The sequence below is a fragment of the Antedon bifida genome, chromosome 6 (genome assembly GCF_963402885.1).
Source record: "Antedon bifida chromosome 6, ecAntBifi1.1, whole genome shotgun sequence".
In the NCBI taxonomy this organism is placed as follows: Eukaryota; Metazoa; Echinodermata; class Crinoidea; order Comatulida; family Antedonidae; genus Antedon; species Antedon bifida.
Genome location: NC_136231.1, coordinates 26547390 through 26564342, shown reverse-complemented (window position 1 = coordinate 26564342; position 16953 = coordinate 26547390). Strand labels below are relative to the sequence as shown.

General features: G+C 32.0%; 2 protein-coding genes across 4 annotated transcripts; one reads left to right on the top strand and one right to left on the bottom strand.

Annotated features, from left to right (window-relative positions):
- The first annotated feature begins 3812 nt into the window (after positions 1 to 3812).
- Positions 3813 to 16508, top strand: LOC144844577 (uncharacterized). Its single transcript, XM_078701547.1, has 8 exons — positions 3813 to 3928; positions 6096 to 6338; positions 6588 to 6759; positions 7261 to 7407; positions 7879 to 8025; positions 8178 to 8283; positions 8733 to 9149; positions 16371 to 16508. The coding sequence occupies exons 2-7, from the start codon at positions 6103 to 6105 to the stop codon at positions 9140 to 9142; spliced, it is 1218 nt and encodes a 405-aa protein (XP_078557673.1). The 5' UTR covers positions 3813 to 3928; positions 6096 to 6102; the 3' UTR covers positions 9143 to 9149; positions 16371 to 16508.
- LOC144844578 (protein TBATA-like) lies at positions 9563 to 16603 on the bottom strand. Of its 3 annotated transcripts, none has more exons than XM_078701548.1 (6): positions 16396 to 16603; positions 13953 to 14216; positions 12855 to 13093; positions 12428 to 12509; positions 11776 to 12006; positions 9565 to 10753 (listed from the first exon to the last, which is right to left on the bottom strand). In XM_078701548.1, exons 1-6 carry the CDS (start codon positions 16601 to 16603, stop codon positions 10665 to 10667), a joined length of 1113 nt encoding a protein of 370 aa, XP_078557674.1. In that variant the 3' UTR covers positions 9565 to 10664. The 3 variants fall into 3 exon arrangements, with proteins under 3 accessions (XP_078557677.1, XP_078557674.1, XP_078557675.1); XM_078701549.1 differs by lacking the exon at positions 13953 to 14216 and adding an exon at positions 15407 to 15622 and having other exon boundaries at positions 9567 to 10753; XM_078701551.1 differs by lacking the exon at positions 13953 to 14216 and having other exon boundaries at positions 9563 to 10753.
- Between the last annotated feature and the right edge of the window lie 350 nt (positions 16604 to 16953).

Sequence of the window (16953 nt, the reverse complement as noted above, 5' to 3'; positions counted from 1 at the left end):
TTGAGAGAACCCATGATTACAACTTAAAGAGTATATACATATTTATGTTACTTTTGTTAGACTCAGAAAAAGTTAACAAATTTATCACTGTAACAGGTCTGCATTTGTGGAATAGACTAGAAAATTATATAAAACAATCTGTTTCGTTACATATTTTAAAGAAAAATATAAAATAATTTTGTCTCTTTACAATGATTAATTGATTACATATTACATAATTGTATTTACATTTAATTTAATTTTTTGTTATTTTTATTTGTTTTGTAACAAGGGTCATGACAAGACAAGTACCCACTTCTAATCTTGATCCTAATAATACTATACCATCATTATTATTGAATATATGTTATTGAACACTTGAACACACTCGACCAGGAGACCTTAAATCTGTCACTGGAAATATTTAAACTAATTTGAGCAGGAGAGAAAAAAACATAACCTATAACAGGACCGTTTTGGTTCCACTATACCATCTTTTGACAGGGCATGTCATTGATGAATTAATGATTAATCTTCATATTAATTCTCAAAAATGTTATTAAAAAGCTGAATAATTCGTTTTGATTTTAATCAGTAATTTGTAAATCTCACTTTAAATCACAATCGGCTATATATACAATGAATTCATGTTGTAAAATAAAACAAAATCAACACGGTACCTTCCTAAACTAAGTAAAACAAAATGAATAATGAATCGCATGACGAATTATTGAAATTTGAAATCATAAATTGAAGTTTAAAAAATCAGAATCAACACGGTAAAAAACTAAATAAAACAAAATCACGACACGTTATTATGTTTTAAACAAGTAAAACAAAACTTTATTTATGATGTATCAAACCTGTATAGTAGGCCTATTGATTTCAAACAAGATGAAACATTAGTCAACTGACTGCTGACATTAATATGCAAATTAATACTGTGGTCTATTCAGAGTGCAGCAACCAGAAAATAATGGCATTGTTTAACGCCGCACCAGGACAAACCATCTTATAACTATATAGTATATAATCCACCAGGACAACCATCTCATAACTATACAGCATAATCCACCAGGACAACCATCCTCATAACTATATACAGTAATCCACCATTTCATAACTATAGTCCAAAGCCTACTGGACTCGTACCTTTCCTGGTGGTCAACAGTTTACGCCGCCATGTTATTTATCTTAATTGAGACGTGAGCGGTTTGGGTACAAGTCCTCATAATTCAAAAACAATCTGCCAACCCAAGCATTCAAATATAATGTGGTTTTTGTTACAATTTGGATAGACACATCACTGCGCACTTAAAAGTTTAAAATGTTATCATTAATATTGTACATTCATGGCAGTTGGGTTTTGAAAGGCACTATAAGTCTGACAAATTTGAAATGTATCGGTACTTTCTAAAATAGCTAAGTAAATTCCCTGGTAATAGCATAGTAGCATAGCTAGAATTTTAAAAATTACTATTTATCGGTGTATACGATTATTAGAAAGAGTATAACAGGCCACAAAACGTCACTTACCGAAGCTGCATGTTTAATGTAGGATACCCTCTCCTCATTATTATCAGCCGATGATCATCTTCCTATCGAAGCAATAGGCACCCCGGCTCTCTAAATCTCGTTCATTCCTTGCTCATACCAGTCATGTAATTCTAACCGTTCTTGTAATTATGATATGACTTAAGACAGCTGTTGTTGTTTAGCTATTATAATATTCACTCCTGTAATCAAATTTCTCCGGCTCATCTTGTACGTTACATGGGCCTATAACGTATTTTAATTTGTTTTGTTAATAGTAATATTTTAAAATTGTAGACTATGTTTAAAATTGTCGAAAATGTTGAATATGCCATTTTATGTCACATACAATTGTCCAACAATTGGATTCTATTTCCGTAAAAAAAAAATTGAAATTAGTCTAAGCTTCGAAATTGGTCAAGAAATCGGCATCTTTGCAAATGTTCTATATTTTATCTTATTTCACTCTCCAATAACTCCATAGAAAAACCATCGGAGACAAACTATCGTTTTAAAACGTGTTTATTCTGGGACGGTGCGGCCATACACACCAACTACCATAAACGTGTACGTATTCATAACATATTACAATACAATATCTTGCATGAATCGGACATTTCGCTACCAATGTAGCAACATTGATTAACAAAATCAAAATTTAACAGTGTGTTGATCGCGAATGACTAACAATACCATCTTTCCCACTACACCTGCACAACCATTGCATAACAACGCACGGCATACCAAACCGCTTCGTACACCTGCGATGAAAATATAAATTCAATTTCTTTTAAAATTGAGGGCGGCAAACCTAAAATTTACGAGATCGAATACGGGTTGAAAACAAAAATTAAATAAAAAAAAAGATGTTAAATGTGCTCTCCCTGCCTCAGCACTAAGGCCCTGCCACAGCCTTTTGGGGTCGTTTCCAGCACATCACCAGATGCATTGATGTTGTCGCCTCATGATGTGTGGTGGAAAGGGGGACGTATAATTCTGTGAACCCCAAACACAGTGGCCGCATGCCTTTAACTCTATTCCACCGACCAGCGTGGGAATCGAACCCACGACATACGTGTTGTTAACACGACGCTCAGGCGACTGAGCTAACTGATCATTTTGGTTTTAACAAGGTTAAAATGATATATATGACGTAATGATGAATTACGTAATACACGTATAAATAGACTATTATCAGCTGTTCAGTCATGTACTACTTTGTGGCTTAACGGGCAATGCTCAGGTTTGGGAGCTCTTAGCTCTAGTAGACTGGGTTCGAACCTCTACGGATATTTTTTTTTTAATGGAAAATAATGAATATTGTTTTTCTTTTATTTTGAGGGTTGTAAATGTCAGGCCTAAACAAGTGGACCTTTTTTAAAATCAGAAACAAAGTTGTATGGCATTATTTTCCATTAAATAGACTGCCATAAAACCTCGAAAAGAAGCCCATGTGCTCCTTCATTTTTAGTACTCTTGGGTGGGCTTCTTTTCCACATGGAGTTCTTTTCGAGATTACTTTTGCAAACTAAAAGAGGGGAGCTGCTAGGTTCCCGCCCGGAAAATGTTTTATTTACAGTTGAACAATCTTCTAATGTAAAGATTAACAACATCAACATTTAACAGTGTGGCGTGTTGACCGCGAATGACTAACATAACATCTTCCCCGTAATACACCTGCACAAACTCATTTGCATAACAACGCACGGAATACCAAACAAGGTCCACGGAAATGACATCTATTATTTTTTCAAACAACATGTATAAGAATCTTCAGTACCCCACCAAGCTTGGGGCGTGAGCAAAGACAATTTTTTAAAATAGAGATACAGATTGGAAAATGTCGATATGGGGATGGGCCTGGACTAAACTATTATAAGATAAACTTAATTTACTGATGTAACCATTTTTAAGAACATTGACTCTACTAATGGGAACACACAGGATGTTGTTGCTCCTTAAATTTATTAAAATTTAGTGACTTTATTTCTATATATATACACTGTGCTCCCCTGGTGGCAAATTGGGTTCACTTGAGCACAGTGTATTAACATACGAAGAAATATTAAAATGTAGTGACTTATTTCTATTTTATATCACTGTGCTCCACTGGTGCCAAATTTGGTCCACTTGAGCACAGTGTATTAACATATGAAAATATATTTAAATTAGTGATTTATTTCTATTCTAAATCACTGTGCTCCACTGGTGCCAAATTTGATCCACTGGACCAGTTACCGTAGTACTATTTCTATTTCGGAAGTAAATAAAGGCATAAATGGCGCTCCGTAGAGAAGTAAACGGGGAGAGAGAGTGAGGGCCATCCATGTGCGTATCGTTGTGTTTAATTCGTTTATTTTCAACAATTCCTCTTCCTATTAGGCCTAGGCCTACAGTAATCCGCAATCGAATAAATGTAAGCATGTTTGGGTCACTAACTCTTTCTAAATCTCTTTACTTTTGTTAAAATAATATAAAAAAGCCGGATATTAATAATAAATAGGCCTAGCCTAGATAGGCGCGGCTACGAGAGGCAGGCCTAGAGGTCTAGATAGGCGCGGATACGAGAAGTAGGCCTAGGCCTAGCAGTAGCTAGAGAGAGGAGTGGGCCTAGGCTTCCTGGGTCGTAGTAGACCCTAGATAGTAGCTACACAGGCGCGCCGCTACACAACTAAAAGTATCAAAAGTTTTTTTTATTAAACTTTCTTGCTTGGGTTATCCTCAATTCATTCAGTTAATAATATTGTTTTTTTGTACCTATTTTTTTTTATAAATGTGTGTATGTTCGTAAAATTGAATGAACTGAAATTAATAAGAATAGACGTAGGCTAAAACTACAGAGAGAGCAGTAGAAACGATATCTATATAATAAATATGTGATTGTTTTCAAACACCTTTTTTAAGTTAAATCTTGATAAATTACAAAAATGTACTGTATATAAAAACTTGGATACTTCGATTAATAATGCTTTTTAAAACACAAAGACGTCCACTCACAATCACTCACTATATTATGCCATTTAAAAAAATAAATGATGAATTGCAAAAATCTGATGTCCAGTTGTAAACAATTGATCAAAATAATAGTACTGTTACACTACTGTAGTGTATTAATGTTTTTAAAATCTCTTGTGTCAGAGCATAGAGATTTTAAAGCTCACTATAATTTCTCTATTGTCAGAGCCAACATTAAAAAGTAGGGCAGTTGAAACAGAATTATTCCATTGAAGCTAACATTGTTTTCAATGGAATCTAATAATAACACAGTACATACACATCAATACCTGTATGTTTTTCATGACTTTTGGTATTATTACCATAAACACTTTGTAGCTCTTTCATTTTCTGTTGCATGATATAAAGTACTGTATGGCAATTTCTTTTGAATTCGATTGGACGTTGTTAAGACTGACTGACCAATAAATTATCTCTTGCCAATTTGACACAAACAAAAGATCCTAGCTTGTGAACTGTCCAGTTGAAATCTCTTGTTTACCTGTACAGTACGCTATCATTGTAAATATTAATAGTGTTCTCCATTATTTGAGATCTTGAAACAATTTCATTTGGATCCAAATAAAATAATTCATTTAATTTATGGCTCATGAAATGTAGTCGTTCAATATTTTTTTTACTTTTACTAAAAAAAAATGTTTATAAATCAATTTATATTCTCCCAAAAATATTTCTAAAAGAACCAATCTTCTTTTTGGGGTGTGGGGAGGGGGTGGAAAAAGTGACCCACAACCTCCTCTATCCAAATGCCACTACTGTACCATAAAATATCACAAAATGCTCTGTTTTTAAACAAAATATTATTGAGTTACTAACAATTATTGTAGTCATTCTTTTAGTAGTAAATTTTCAAAATTATTATGCGAGTCAGAGTAGTAACTAGTCTTACTTTTCGATGCATTAATTATTTATATTAGTGCATAAAAGCTTTTTGCAACAAATGAGTGATTCTTAGCTTGGTGATAGCTTTAACAAAATCTTTACTTAGGCCTTGGGAATCTTCGTCAAGATTGCAACAACAGACTGCACTGACAAAATAATCTGAATGTCAGTTGGAGATTAAACGAAAATAATGTTGCGATTATTTTTGTTTATTGAATGTGACAAAAGTTTTTAACAGATATTAAAAAAATAGTGTTATTATACCATTTGCATGAAACATGTTTTGTAAGAAAAACATAAACTTAAACTTACATTAAAAATTAAATTAATTATTTACACTATATTTTTTTTCAGCATATTTTATCTTTTATTTCTATTCTAAAGCAGCTCTGTCTATACTATCAAACTACTGTAGTAGACGACCATATATAGACAAATCACATATTTTTTCACATAAAGTTTGATAGTGTAGACAGAGCTTAATTAATGTTTAATACATTAGCACATTAATGTACATTAAATGTAGATTAATGTTTCAATGTTTAATTATTTGATCTCATTTGTGACTACTATCACAGAATATTTAACAAGAATACAGAAAATAGAGAGTTATGAAGTCAACCCTACAGTGGTTTGAAAATGGCCAACAATGATGATAATGACATAAAATTATTTTTCTTCTTTAGCTTTGAAATGGAGATAATTAAAAATGAGGAGCCTACAACTACTACTACAACAGATGATTTTGAGAAGGATAAGACAACAAAGCAAGAAGTTACAACAACACAGAACATGAATTTACCAGAAGATGCTGATGATAACAAGTCATCAAATTCATTAGATGTAGATGATGATCAGCCAATATCTAAGAATCAACTTAAGAAGCAAAGACGACATGCAAGATGGCTTGAAGGTCGATCAGAAAGAAGGTTTTTACATATTTTAATTTGCTACCAATCTGTCTGAGGAAATGAAATTAAATTGATAATGATACATTAAAAAATTAAGTACCCTTTCCAAAAATTATTAAAACTGTTTTAGGTAATATTACTGTAGTTAAGAGGTGTTGAGATGATACAGTACTTTCTATACTTGTCAGTAATTTTTTAAAAACTCCATTGTAATGAAATCTAATATTTATTTGCTAAATTAATAATATTTTCTTCAATTATCTTCAGAAAAGCTGAAAGGGAAAAGTTTAAAATGAAACGTAGACGATTAGCTGTGGAATGCGAGTCTTCTGGCAGTTCTGTTCCTCCGCCAAATAAAACACGTAAAATGGACCATCCGGACGCAAGTGACGTTAAAGTGGTTGTTGACTGCGGTTATGATAAACTCATGAATATATTGGTTAGTAATTTTTAATATTTATATTGATTTATATTGTTAATCTTTCAATATTGCAATTCTACATTAAGTGTACAATGTTTTAAAAACATTTTTAAAAGTTTTCTTTTTTCTAAGGAATAATGTAGATGTTCTATTTGTCCTTATATACTGCTCTAATTAATGTACAGCACTTTGGTCTTTTTTTTGGGAAAAGCGCTTTTTAAATCTACGTAGTATAGTATATGTATGTAAAATGCAACCATAAATACTTAATAGCACGTAATCTTGCCCAAGTCAGTCATGAGTGCTTTCAGTGACATCATTAATTATTTGAGTCGTTTACTAATTACTGTATGGGATATTTTTACCTGTGAAAAAGCTTGAATTACAATAAATGCTTCTGCTTACACTATCCAACATTTTAGCAGAACACATTATTTGGTTTTTAATATAAGTTTTTCTAGTATTTCTAATTATAATAATAACGTGTTATGTATTTGTTTCTTAATTTGTGTATTTTAGGATATAAAGAAACTGGTGAAGCAAATCCAACGTTGTTACGCAGAAAACAGACGTGTTGAAAAGCCATTACAATATTATGTTTGTAATTTTAAGGATAAAACTAAGAATGTATTCGATACTAGTATACAAGGCTACAAGCAATGGGATGTAAGCAAATGGGGTCATTATTTATTTATTAAGCTTTGTCCACACTATCAAACTTAAAAAAATGTGATGTGCCCATATATGGACATGATGATGTAGAATCACTACCATATTTAGGCACATCACATTTATTTTGTCACATAAAGCTTGATAATGAAGACAGAGTTTTACACTCATACTCGGTTAGTTACTGTTATGTTCTTTTGTTTCAATTACACCAAAATAAATTGTTTTGATGTCACATAGATTCACTTTGACCAAAAATTGGATCATTAAAAAAAACACTAATTCAAAGTAAAACTAGTAGGCAACTGGAAGCCCATTTTCAGATTTCTTGTTTAAAGTATGGTACATTAACTGCTGTTTCTTATTGTCTTTTTTGTAAGCGAATTATTATTTCTGGTTAGATTTTCTGGATTTTTTTAGGTACGTTGTATTCACAGTCACAGTATTCACTTGATTTTGTCTTATTAGGTTTATTTTGAAGGTCTGGATCCAGAGGCCAAGTTTGGAAAAGAAAACCTAGTGTTCTTGGCAGCAGAGTCGCCAAACATTCTGGAGAATATAGATCCAAAAAAAGTGTACATTATAGGGGGCCTAGTGGATCACAACCACCATAAAGTGAGTAATGTTCAACTAGATTAGTTTCTTATTTGTCTTAAATTCCTTGCTCAGTGTATAATGTGTATATTTTTTCCCAGCTTGCTTGCTTGAAAAGTATTTTGTAATAACAAAGTGAGCCCTCTATATACTATACTTTTTTTTCTCTGCAGGGTGTATGTTTCCAGAATGCAGTTGATAAAGGTTGGGAGCATGCTCAGTTGCCATTAGGTAATAACGTCCAATTGAAATCCAGGAAAGTGCTGACAGTAAATCATGGTATGTCCGCTAATAGTGTTCTACTGTGTATGTTTTACACTACAGCCAATCCTTTTAAGCCTAAATCTCTATTAAGAGGGCACTTTGTTGGTCCTGAAGGTGTCCGCTAATAGGGTTCTACTGTGTATGTTTTACACTACAGCCAATACTTTTAAGCCGAAATCTCTATTAAGAGGGCACTTTTTTGGGTCCTGCAGGTGTCCGCTAATAGGGTTCTACTGTGTATGTTTTACACTACAGCCAATCCTTTTAAGCCGAAATCTCTATTAAGAGGGCACTTGTTTGGTCCTGAAGGTGTCCCCTATTAGAATTTCTACTATTTTAACACTACAGATAATTCCTATCCCAGGGTATATAACATTTAGGTGCTAATTTAATGTTCTCAAATACTATACAGCTTTTTTTTCATAAATTGTCTCATCATTATTAACGTTTGGTTTGCTTTTCAGTTTTTGAAATAATGTTGCAGTTTGTTCAGTGTAACAGTTGGCAGGAAACAATTTCAAAGGTTATTCCACTTAGAAAACAATTAACAGATTCTAAAACAGAAAATGAAATGACAGAAAATAGCGAGGAAAAACCTGATGGTAATGAACAAAATGAAAACTGTATAAAAACAGATGAAAATGATGAAATTAAAATAAAAAAAGAAATCGAAACTGAAGATAGTCAATCACAAGATGATAGTGAAGTTTTGATGAGTAAAAAGATTTTGTCAAACACATTACATGATGCTACGGACCAGAAATGCATGAATTTAAAAGATGAAATGACAAATATATCAGATAAGCAAAGTGCAGAATTACACTGTGTTTCACAAGAAGTTAAGGAAGAAATGAAAACTGAAGACGACAGCTGATGAGACGGTAGATATCTCCTCTTTTAAATTTTGTTTTATTGGGACATATCTGAGAAACGGAAGGCACTTACAGGATGAGGCATGTTATTGTAGAGATGGAGGAGGAATTTTTTTTTTCTTTTTTTTTTTTTTTTGAATGCAAAGTTTGATATCATATACTTGTACAGCTTGCTGGAAAAACAGATTTAGGCCATGTATGCAAATGATGGCATTGCCTTATTTGGAAAATTCAAAGTCTTTGTACAGTAAATCCCTTCTTTATTATTCCTGAACAGCCATAATCTACGGCTTTACCAAGATATGAAGCTTTATGAATAAAAGCTCCATCTCAATGTTCAAACTGCGTCAACTCACTACAACTTCCAAATAGAGAATAATAAACACGTTCAAATATGTTGTCTTCCACAACTAAAGTGAACTTAAAATAATATGATGAATTTTAAAATTTACTTATTTAAATAAAATACATTATAATTCCACATATTTTATCACAAATATACATTTATTGCATAAGAACATGGTGTAGTGCCAGTGAAGGTTTAACATTACATAGTACACACTGACAAACTTGTTATAACCAAACCTTTAATTTGAACTTTGATAGCTTTGATTAATATATTTTAACAAACCTTTTAATTTTAATCTGTATCACATGACAGAAATATCGCCAAAAAACTATTGCCATCAAAAGTACAGCAAATAATTTTAATATGAAGAGAGATATCAACATATGTATTTTCAACAATACTATTTACATTAGTTAATATTTACATTGAATATCTTACAGTGTTGATAGGCAGAAATGGTAACATTCAATCATTCTTTTGTTTATAAGATAAAAAAAAAAAATAAACCAGAAAACAATAATTATTGTCTTTTGTATAGCGCCTAAAATAAATGTTGATATGCTATGCGAAAGAGATGACAGTAAGCCATGACAACTATACACAGCTTCACCGTACCACCAATGTTGGACCAAATTGAGATAATTTAGGAATTAAATTAGTAAACTCAAACTAGTAATACTATTATCACCACATTTATCCAGCATTTTTACGGATACAATAAAAAAACTGGTAACAACAAAATAGTAACAACATATTTTGCTTTATGAGTTATCCAACATGTTTTAATTGATCTGAAATTATTCAGTTGATACTTTAATGTTATTAGTCTATAGATGTTGACTTCCAATACCATCTTGTGTACTGTGTACCATGATTCCATATACCACACCATCTATTATCATCTACCTTCCTACTGTATGTACCACAGTAGCACCAAGTACTATACCAATACCATGTTAACTATCCATTACAATGTACCAGTCAGTACCATAAACTGGTGTTTTTACCTTAACTTAGTTTACTTGTGGTTTGGCATTAACTGAGTTACTCGGTGGTTTGGTATTGACTTAGTTACTCTGTGTTTTGGTATTGACTTAGTTACTCGGTGTTTTGGTATTGACTTAGTTACTCGGTGGTTTGGTATTGAATTGGTTACTCGGTGGTTTGGTATTGACTTAGTTACTCGGTGGTTTTTTTACTCCTTTTGAAGGTGACTCAGCTCTTGGAGAATCATGGATTTTTAAAATATCAGCTTTCGATGAACCTGTAACAAAAAAAGTAATAATAATAGTATAATAGTACTGTAAATATAATATATTTTTTTTTTATCATCTAAGAATTTCTCTTTCTGATATTTTTTTGTATCGGGAGAGTTTCAAACAAATTGTATTTAATTTTCATCTGGATTTATGGATATCTTCTTCTTTATCTTTATTATTTTATTATATCATTTGGACTTTTGTTTTTAATCTTTATATATTAAGTGAGAACTTCTTTGTTCTCCAATACCTTTTTAACTAAAGCTCTGTCTACACTATCAAACTTTATGTGACAAAAAAGTGTAATGTGCCCATATATGGACATGATGATGTCATATCGCTACCATATATGGGCACCTCACTTTTTTTGTCAAACTAGTTTGATAGTGTAGACAGAGCTTTGGTCACCTTCCACATTCATTCCTCTTAATTATGTATGTTGATCTAGAGTGTACATAATGTGTGGAAATCAATAAAATAAACAAACAAGAATTAAATTCATGTTGAGTTTTTGAGCTGTAATGTGTACACATTGATTGACAATTAAACTGTTGCTTAGTAACTTGTATATTTAGCTGTAAAGTGGTCATGTTTTGGTTGCTAAGATATAAGTGCATTGAGATTAATGTCAATGTTTAAGTGCATCTCTATTCTGCTTCTATTTTTGTAGGTTAATCATTTTAATTGGTTGTACTGTAGATAGTAAGGTTGAAATCGGATAACCCTTTATTAGATAAGCAGTGGCGGATGCAGGATTTTAAAATAGGGGGTTTATTAAGGTTTATCGCAAATATCATGAGCGATGCATGATGGGAAGGAATTGGGAGCAATAGCGCCACCACCAGTATATAAAGTTTTTATTATACGGTGGTGCTATTGCTCTCAAACCCTTCCCATCATGCATTGTGCAATGACGTTCCTCAGGAAATCAAGATATTTGTGATAAACCTTATTTGTTTCAAATAGTATACATTAAAATTTATAAAACTATATTACTAGACTAAGATTTAGTAAATTGTTTTGATACCTTTTCTATCAGACTTGCGTGAAGAGCTTTTACGTACATCCTCATCATAAGCATACCGTGAATACCGCGTTTGGTCTTCCTCGTGGAATTTATCTATCTCACCATATCCATTTTGTAAGTTCATGTTTGAAGGCGGTTGTTGATGCATTAATGAAGGATCGAACTGATGCCTTAGGGTTTGCTCATCTGGCACCATAGCTGTTCGAATCATGTCCAAAACTAAATCTTTTTCTGTTTGTTTAAGGAATAGGAAAAATGAATTGATTATTCCATTTCTTTTTTAAATAATGAATGGTACAAATAATGAATGCTTATGAGTGTAATGGTACAAATAATGAATGATTATGAGTGTAATGGTACAAATAATGAATGCTTATGAATGTAATGGTACAAATAATGAATGCTTATGAATGTAATGGTACAAATAATGAATGCTTATGAATGGTACAAATAATGAATGCTTATGAGTGTAATGGTACAAATAATTGCATAAGGTAAAATAGAATTTCATATTTCACCGAATGAAATTATTTGTACCATCGCAAAAATATAAAAACATTCATTATTTGTTTTATAAAACATCAAGTAGATTCTTGTTGAAGGACAGTGTTATAATGTTTAATATTTCACTATATAATACAGGATTGTTTACCTCTGTGATTTGCTGAAACTAACCAAGACTGGACAGCACTTATAGAATCTGTCTGTAAAATCTGACAGAGCATTTCCAATATCTATAGTAGAAAAAAACAAAGTTTATATTGATGGCATACAATGGCACACTTCAATGCTAAACAAATATCCAGCGCATATATTTAGCGCCTTGAGCACTTTTAGTGGATATGTGCGCTAAATAAATAATTATTATTATTAATTATCTATAGACATCATCATTGTCATTCATAATTTGATGATTAGTGGCCATAATTATTATCATGACATTATTATTACATATTACTATATTCATTGTCTATCATTATTTTCATTATAATTCCACAATCATATTCACGTTAACCTCTATCAAATCATTATATAACATCATATTGTAATCATCTTAATTATTCATACACAGTACTTACTAGTGATTCATTAGCTTGCTCTGGTTGGATATGACTAAAATATTGTGGTTCACGTTGGCGCTGTCTTGAATATCCTCGCTGCATAGACCTTGATGGTATAAGTCTGCCTGTTTCTGCTGAGTAGACAGACGTTCTACGAGGCAGTTCATCTTGTTGTTCTCGTACCTCTCGTGGCTGGCTTAGACCAGCCTTCTCTGTGAATTCTCGCAATTCATCACGCCAGGAGTCTGTCATAGGTACTTTAATATTAAATTAAAACAATTTATAAATTATAGAATAATCATTTTATTTATTTTTTTTACTTTTATTTAAATTCAGCTTTTAGTTTAACGCAATTTTGCAATGTATATAAATTAATGATAAATAATAAATTTTATTTAAATAACAGTATTAAAGATACATTGTTTTGCATACTTAATTTATTTATAAAAAAAATATATTTTTTCTGTGATCTGTTAGCATTATTAGTTGAAATCCCATCAGACTATAAAGTACACTGCTGTAATATATTTTATTTAAAGTGTTTTTTATTTTTCAATGCAATACAGTGTTTGTTAATACCAAATGAGTAGATTGTTAGTAATTTGAAATGTATAGTTAAAAATAAACAGCGTACAAGAACGACAAGACAGGATTAGTAAATATTTTCACAAAACATTGCATGATAGTTAAGTTGTGTTGCAGTAAAAATAGTAACCTTTGAGTTGTACTACACAGCACTAAAAACAATAGAGTAATCATGAACATGTATGATTTGAATTGTTCCCACCCATGGTATCCCATTTAGTATATACAGTAGAACCTCTCCATTTTGTTAGTACACCCACAAGGGGACACTTTTGACAAGCAATATATATTTTAACACAATCAAACCCTGTTTAGGAGACACTTTGTTGGGTCCAATAGCTGTCCTCTTAATAGGGTTTTACTACACAGAAGAGACACCCCTCTGTTGGGTCCAAAAGCTGTCCCATTACTAGGGTTCTAGTTACAGAAGCTACTAATTAGTTTATGAGCATGTGCAGATCTTATTCTATTGCTCTGTATGCCTGTGTAGTACAACCTAAATGTGACTATTTTGAAGTGATGATCACTTACCAACACCTAGCTTGGGGTCAGCTTTCTCCTTAAACCCCATTGGGTAGGAACTCAAACCAGTTATCGTGTTAATTGGAAACATTCCCGAGTTCAAAGTTGGATTTAAATTTTGAATTTTATAATTATGTCTGTTAATTCGCTGAGGGATGCTGTATGAGTAGAGCTTTCGACTGTCTGCGGTTGATGGTGGTTTGACCTTGCCGTATTTCACGTTTGACATGTAACCATCATCATGCACCGTACATATCGGAACGTCTAGTAAACCTGCGTATTAAAACATGCAAATAAACACCGCATTTTGGTTTTATAGCAAACAGTAGGGAAAATTGTGGATATTTATTTGAACATTCTTGATTTCTGCAAGACTTGACATGTATATATGCCTAAAAGGATTGAAGACATGCGCACCTGACTGCCTACCTCACATGCCCCACCTGACTGCCTCCCTCATATGCCCCGCCTGACTGCCTGCCTCATATGCCCCACCTGAAGATTCTCAGTTGCTAGGTATTGCTGTAAAGTGACCACATGCATTTTTGGTTGCTAAGAGACAATTGCCTTGAGTTTTGTGAGCATATTAACAATGATTAGTAGTCAATGTTATGAATTAAGGCAGTTAGTTGCTTTTCCTTGTATTTTGTAGGTTAGTGAATAGAAAGTAAGATAAAAAGCAGATGTACTGTAACATGCTGACGAAAAAATGTAAAAAAAAAAATAAAAAAATTAAAGATAGAATTTTGGATTATTACACTTGATTTCATAGAAATGTCAATATCCTTTTTGCCATTATATTTTTTTTAAATTTCATACGCATCCAACAGAAAACACGAACTCGCCAATTACAGGATGGATAAACTATTTTATAATTTATCATGCTTATAAATATCTCAATATGAGACTTTGGGAGTGGAGTTAAAAGAGTTGTGAGTTACCCTGGCACTAGGTCAGGATTGAACCCTGGACCTTTGGATTGGAAGACAAGCACATTAACCACCAAACTACAGCTCCACTTCAAGAGTGGTTAAAATAAATAAACATTTATTACAACCCTTAACAAGTAAATTTATGTAGATTTGCTTACGACTGGATACTCAAAATCAATCTTAAACAATTCCAAGAGATTGTTTTATATTAAAGATCATGTTGAACAAAGTGGTAATGCTATAAACTGGAATATCAAAATTTTCATGGATATGTTAAAATGGCGTGCTGTATTGTAATAAAAGCGGACAACCAAAAGACAAAACAAATTTAAAGAATTGATTAGGTTCTGTGCTGTTTGTTTACAAATGAAGACCAATGTGAATTAGCTTATTATTAATTGTTAGTACAGTAGTTGAATATTAATTCTTTTTAGTGAACTACAATTAAATTCAGAATGAAACATGAAATAAAAATAAGTAAAGATGAGAGACAGCAGGCAATTGGCAACCCAGAATACATGCTTCACTTACTCATCTCTAATTGATATTTTTTACTCAAATTTTGTAGTAATTTTCTGTCAAAATCTTTCGCACTAAGATGTGTCGGTTGATTTGAACCAAATTTATTCGCTTGAGCGGCGGGCATCTGATAGGATCTTCGCGGCGTTTCAGAAGTGGGTAATCGTCTGTAGGCTGTTGGAGGCCTATCATCATCACGGACGGCACAAATTGGAATATCATTTAATCCTTGGAAATTGTATAAGAAAATTGCAAGACATACATTAAATAATTGTCATAGAACATTAAAGATGTATTGTCCCCCAAAATAATAAATAGTAAAGTTAATCACTTGTGTGATAACATTGATAAATAGTTAAATTCAACCAAAAATCCATTGGCTGGCAGCCAATTTTACCATTTTTTTTGCTTTAAATTACAGTTTTTCAGGTAAATAAATGTTTTGTTTAGATCCAATTTGTTGGATGTCATATTCAACAGAAAATGTTTTATTAATTATTTTTTTCAGGGGGACAATACATCTTTAACCATACAAAATCATGATTTACATCATATCATATCCGTACATTTATTTTGTGATGCATTTTATTTCCGGATTTTTCATTAAATGTCACTCTTGTTAAAGACATTTGCACATAAATGTCTCATAAAAAAAACATAACTCAGATTTATCAAATATGCTTGATATCAAAAACATCATTTTAAGTCAATGAATATGCTTAAGTCAGTTTCCAAAATAGCAAATATTTGTAAATACTTTTTTTTCTATGTTCTTTTTCACTTAAGCACTTTCTAATATCTTGACTTAAGTAAAAATATAATGCCAGCCAAGGGATGAAACATATTTTCCTAAATATTTACATTAAATCAAAATTGTTTGTTAACTGTTACATCAAAAAGTCGAGCAGCGTTTTTTATTAGAAATATTTTCTTTTTCTATTTACTTCTAACTCCTAATCATCACTTTTACTTTCAGATTTTAGCATTGTGAATGGCCTTACCTTTGATGTGGCGTACACGACCAGGGTGAGGGTTATGTCTGGTGAAGAATGGGTTTTGGCTGAGCTGACCGAACCTAGTGCCTGATGATGTTGCTGGCCTAGACCCTGCAAAGTCTTTCCTTGTAGTGGGTAGCATACCTGTCTTCATGTTGTGACTCAATGCATTTGGAACAATAAGTGGTTTACCTTGGGGTCGAAAAACCGCCATCTTCGCCTCTGTCGAATGAAACAATTATTTATGTAAATAAAGATATTTTATTTAGAAAATTCTAGTTTGCATTTATAATTTGGTTATTAAATTAAATTAATAGATTTTATAGAAAATATCAGAAATCAATTTCCCAAACATACCAGATTAAATTATTTTTGTATAACAAGCAAAAAGGTAGCCAGCATTTAGGTCAGGTTGATAGGCATTTATTTATTATTTAGGTTTTAAATAGAAGTATGATAAATTGCTAAAGTATTTTAAAATAGAGCAAAGTAAATAGATGGAATAACAAATTGCATTTGTATATAATTTGTATTCATTTGTATGTAATTTGTATTCATTTTTAA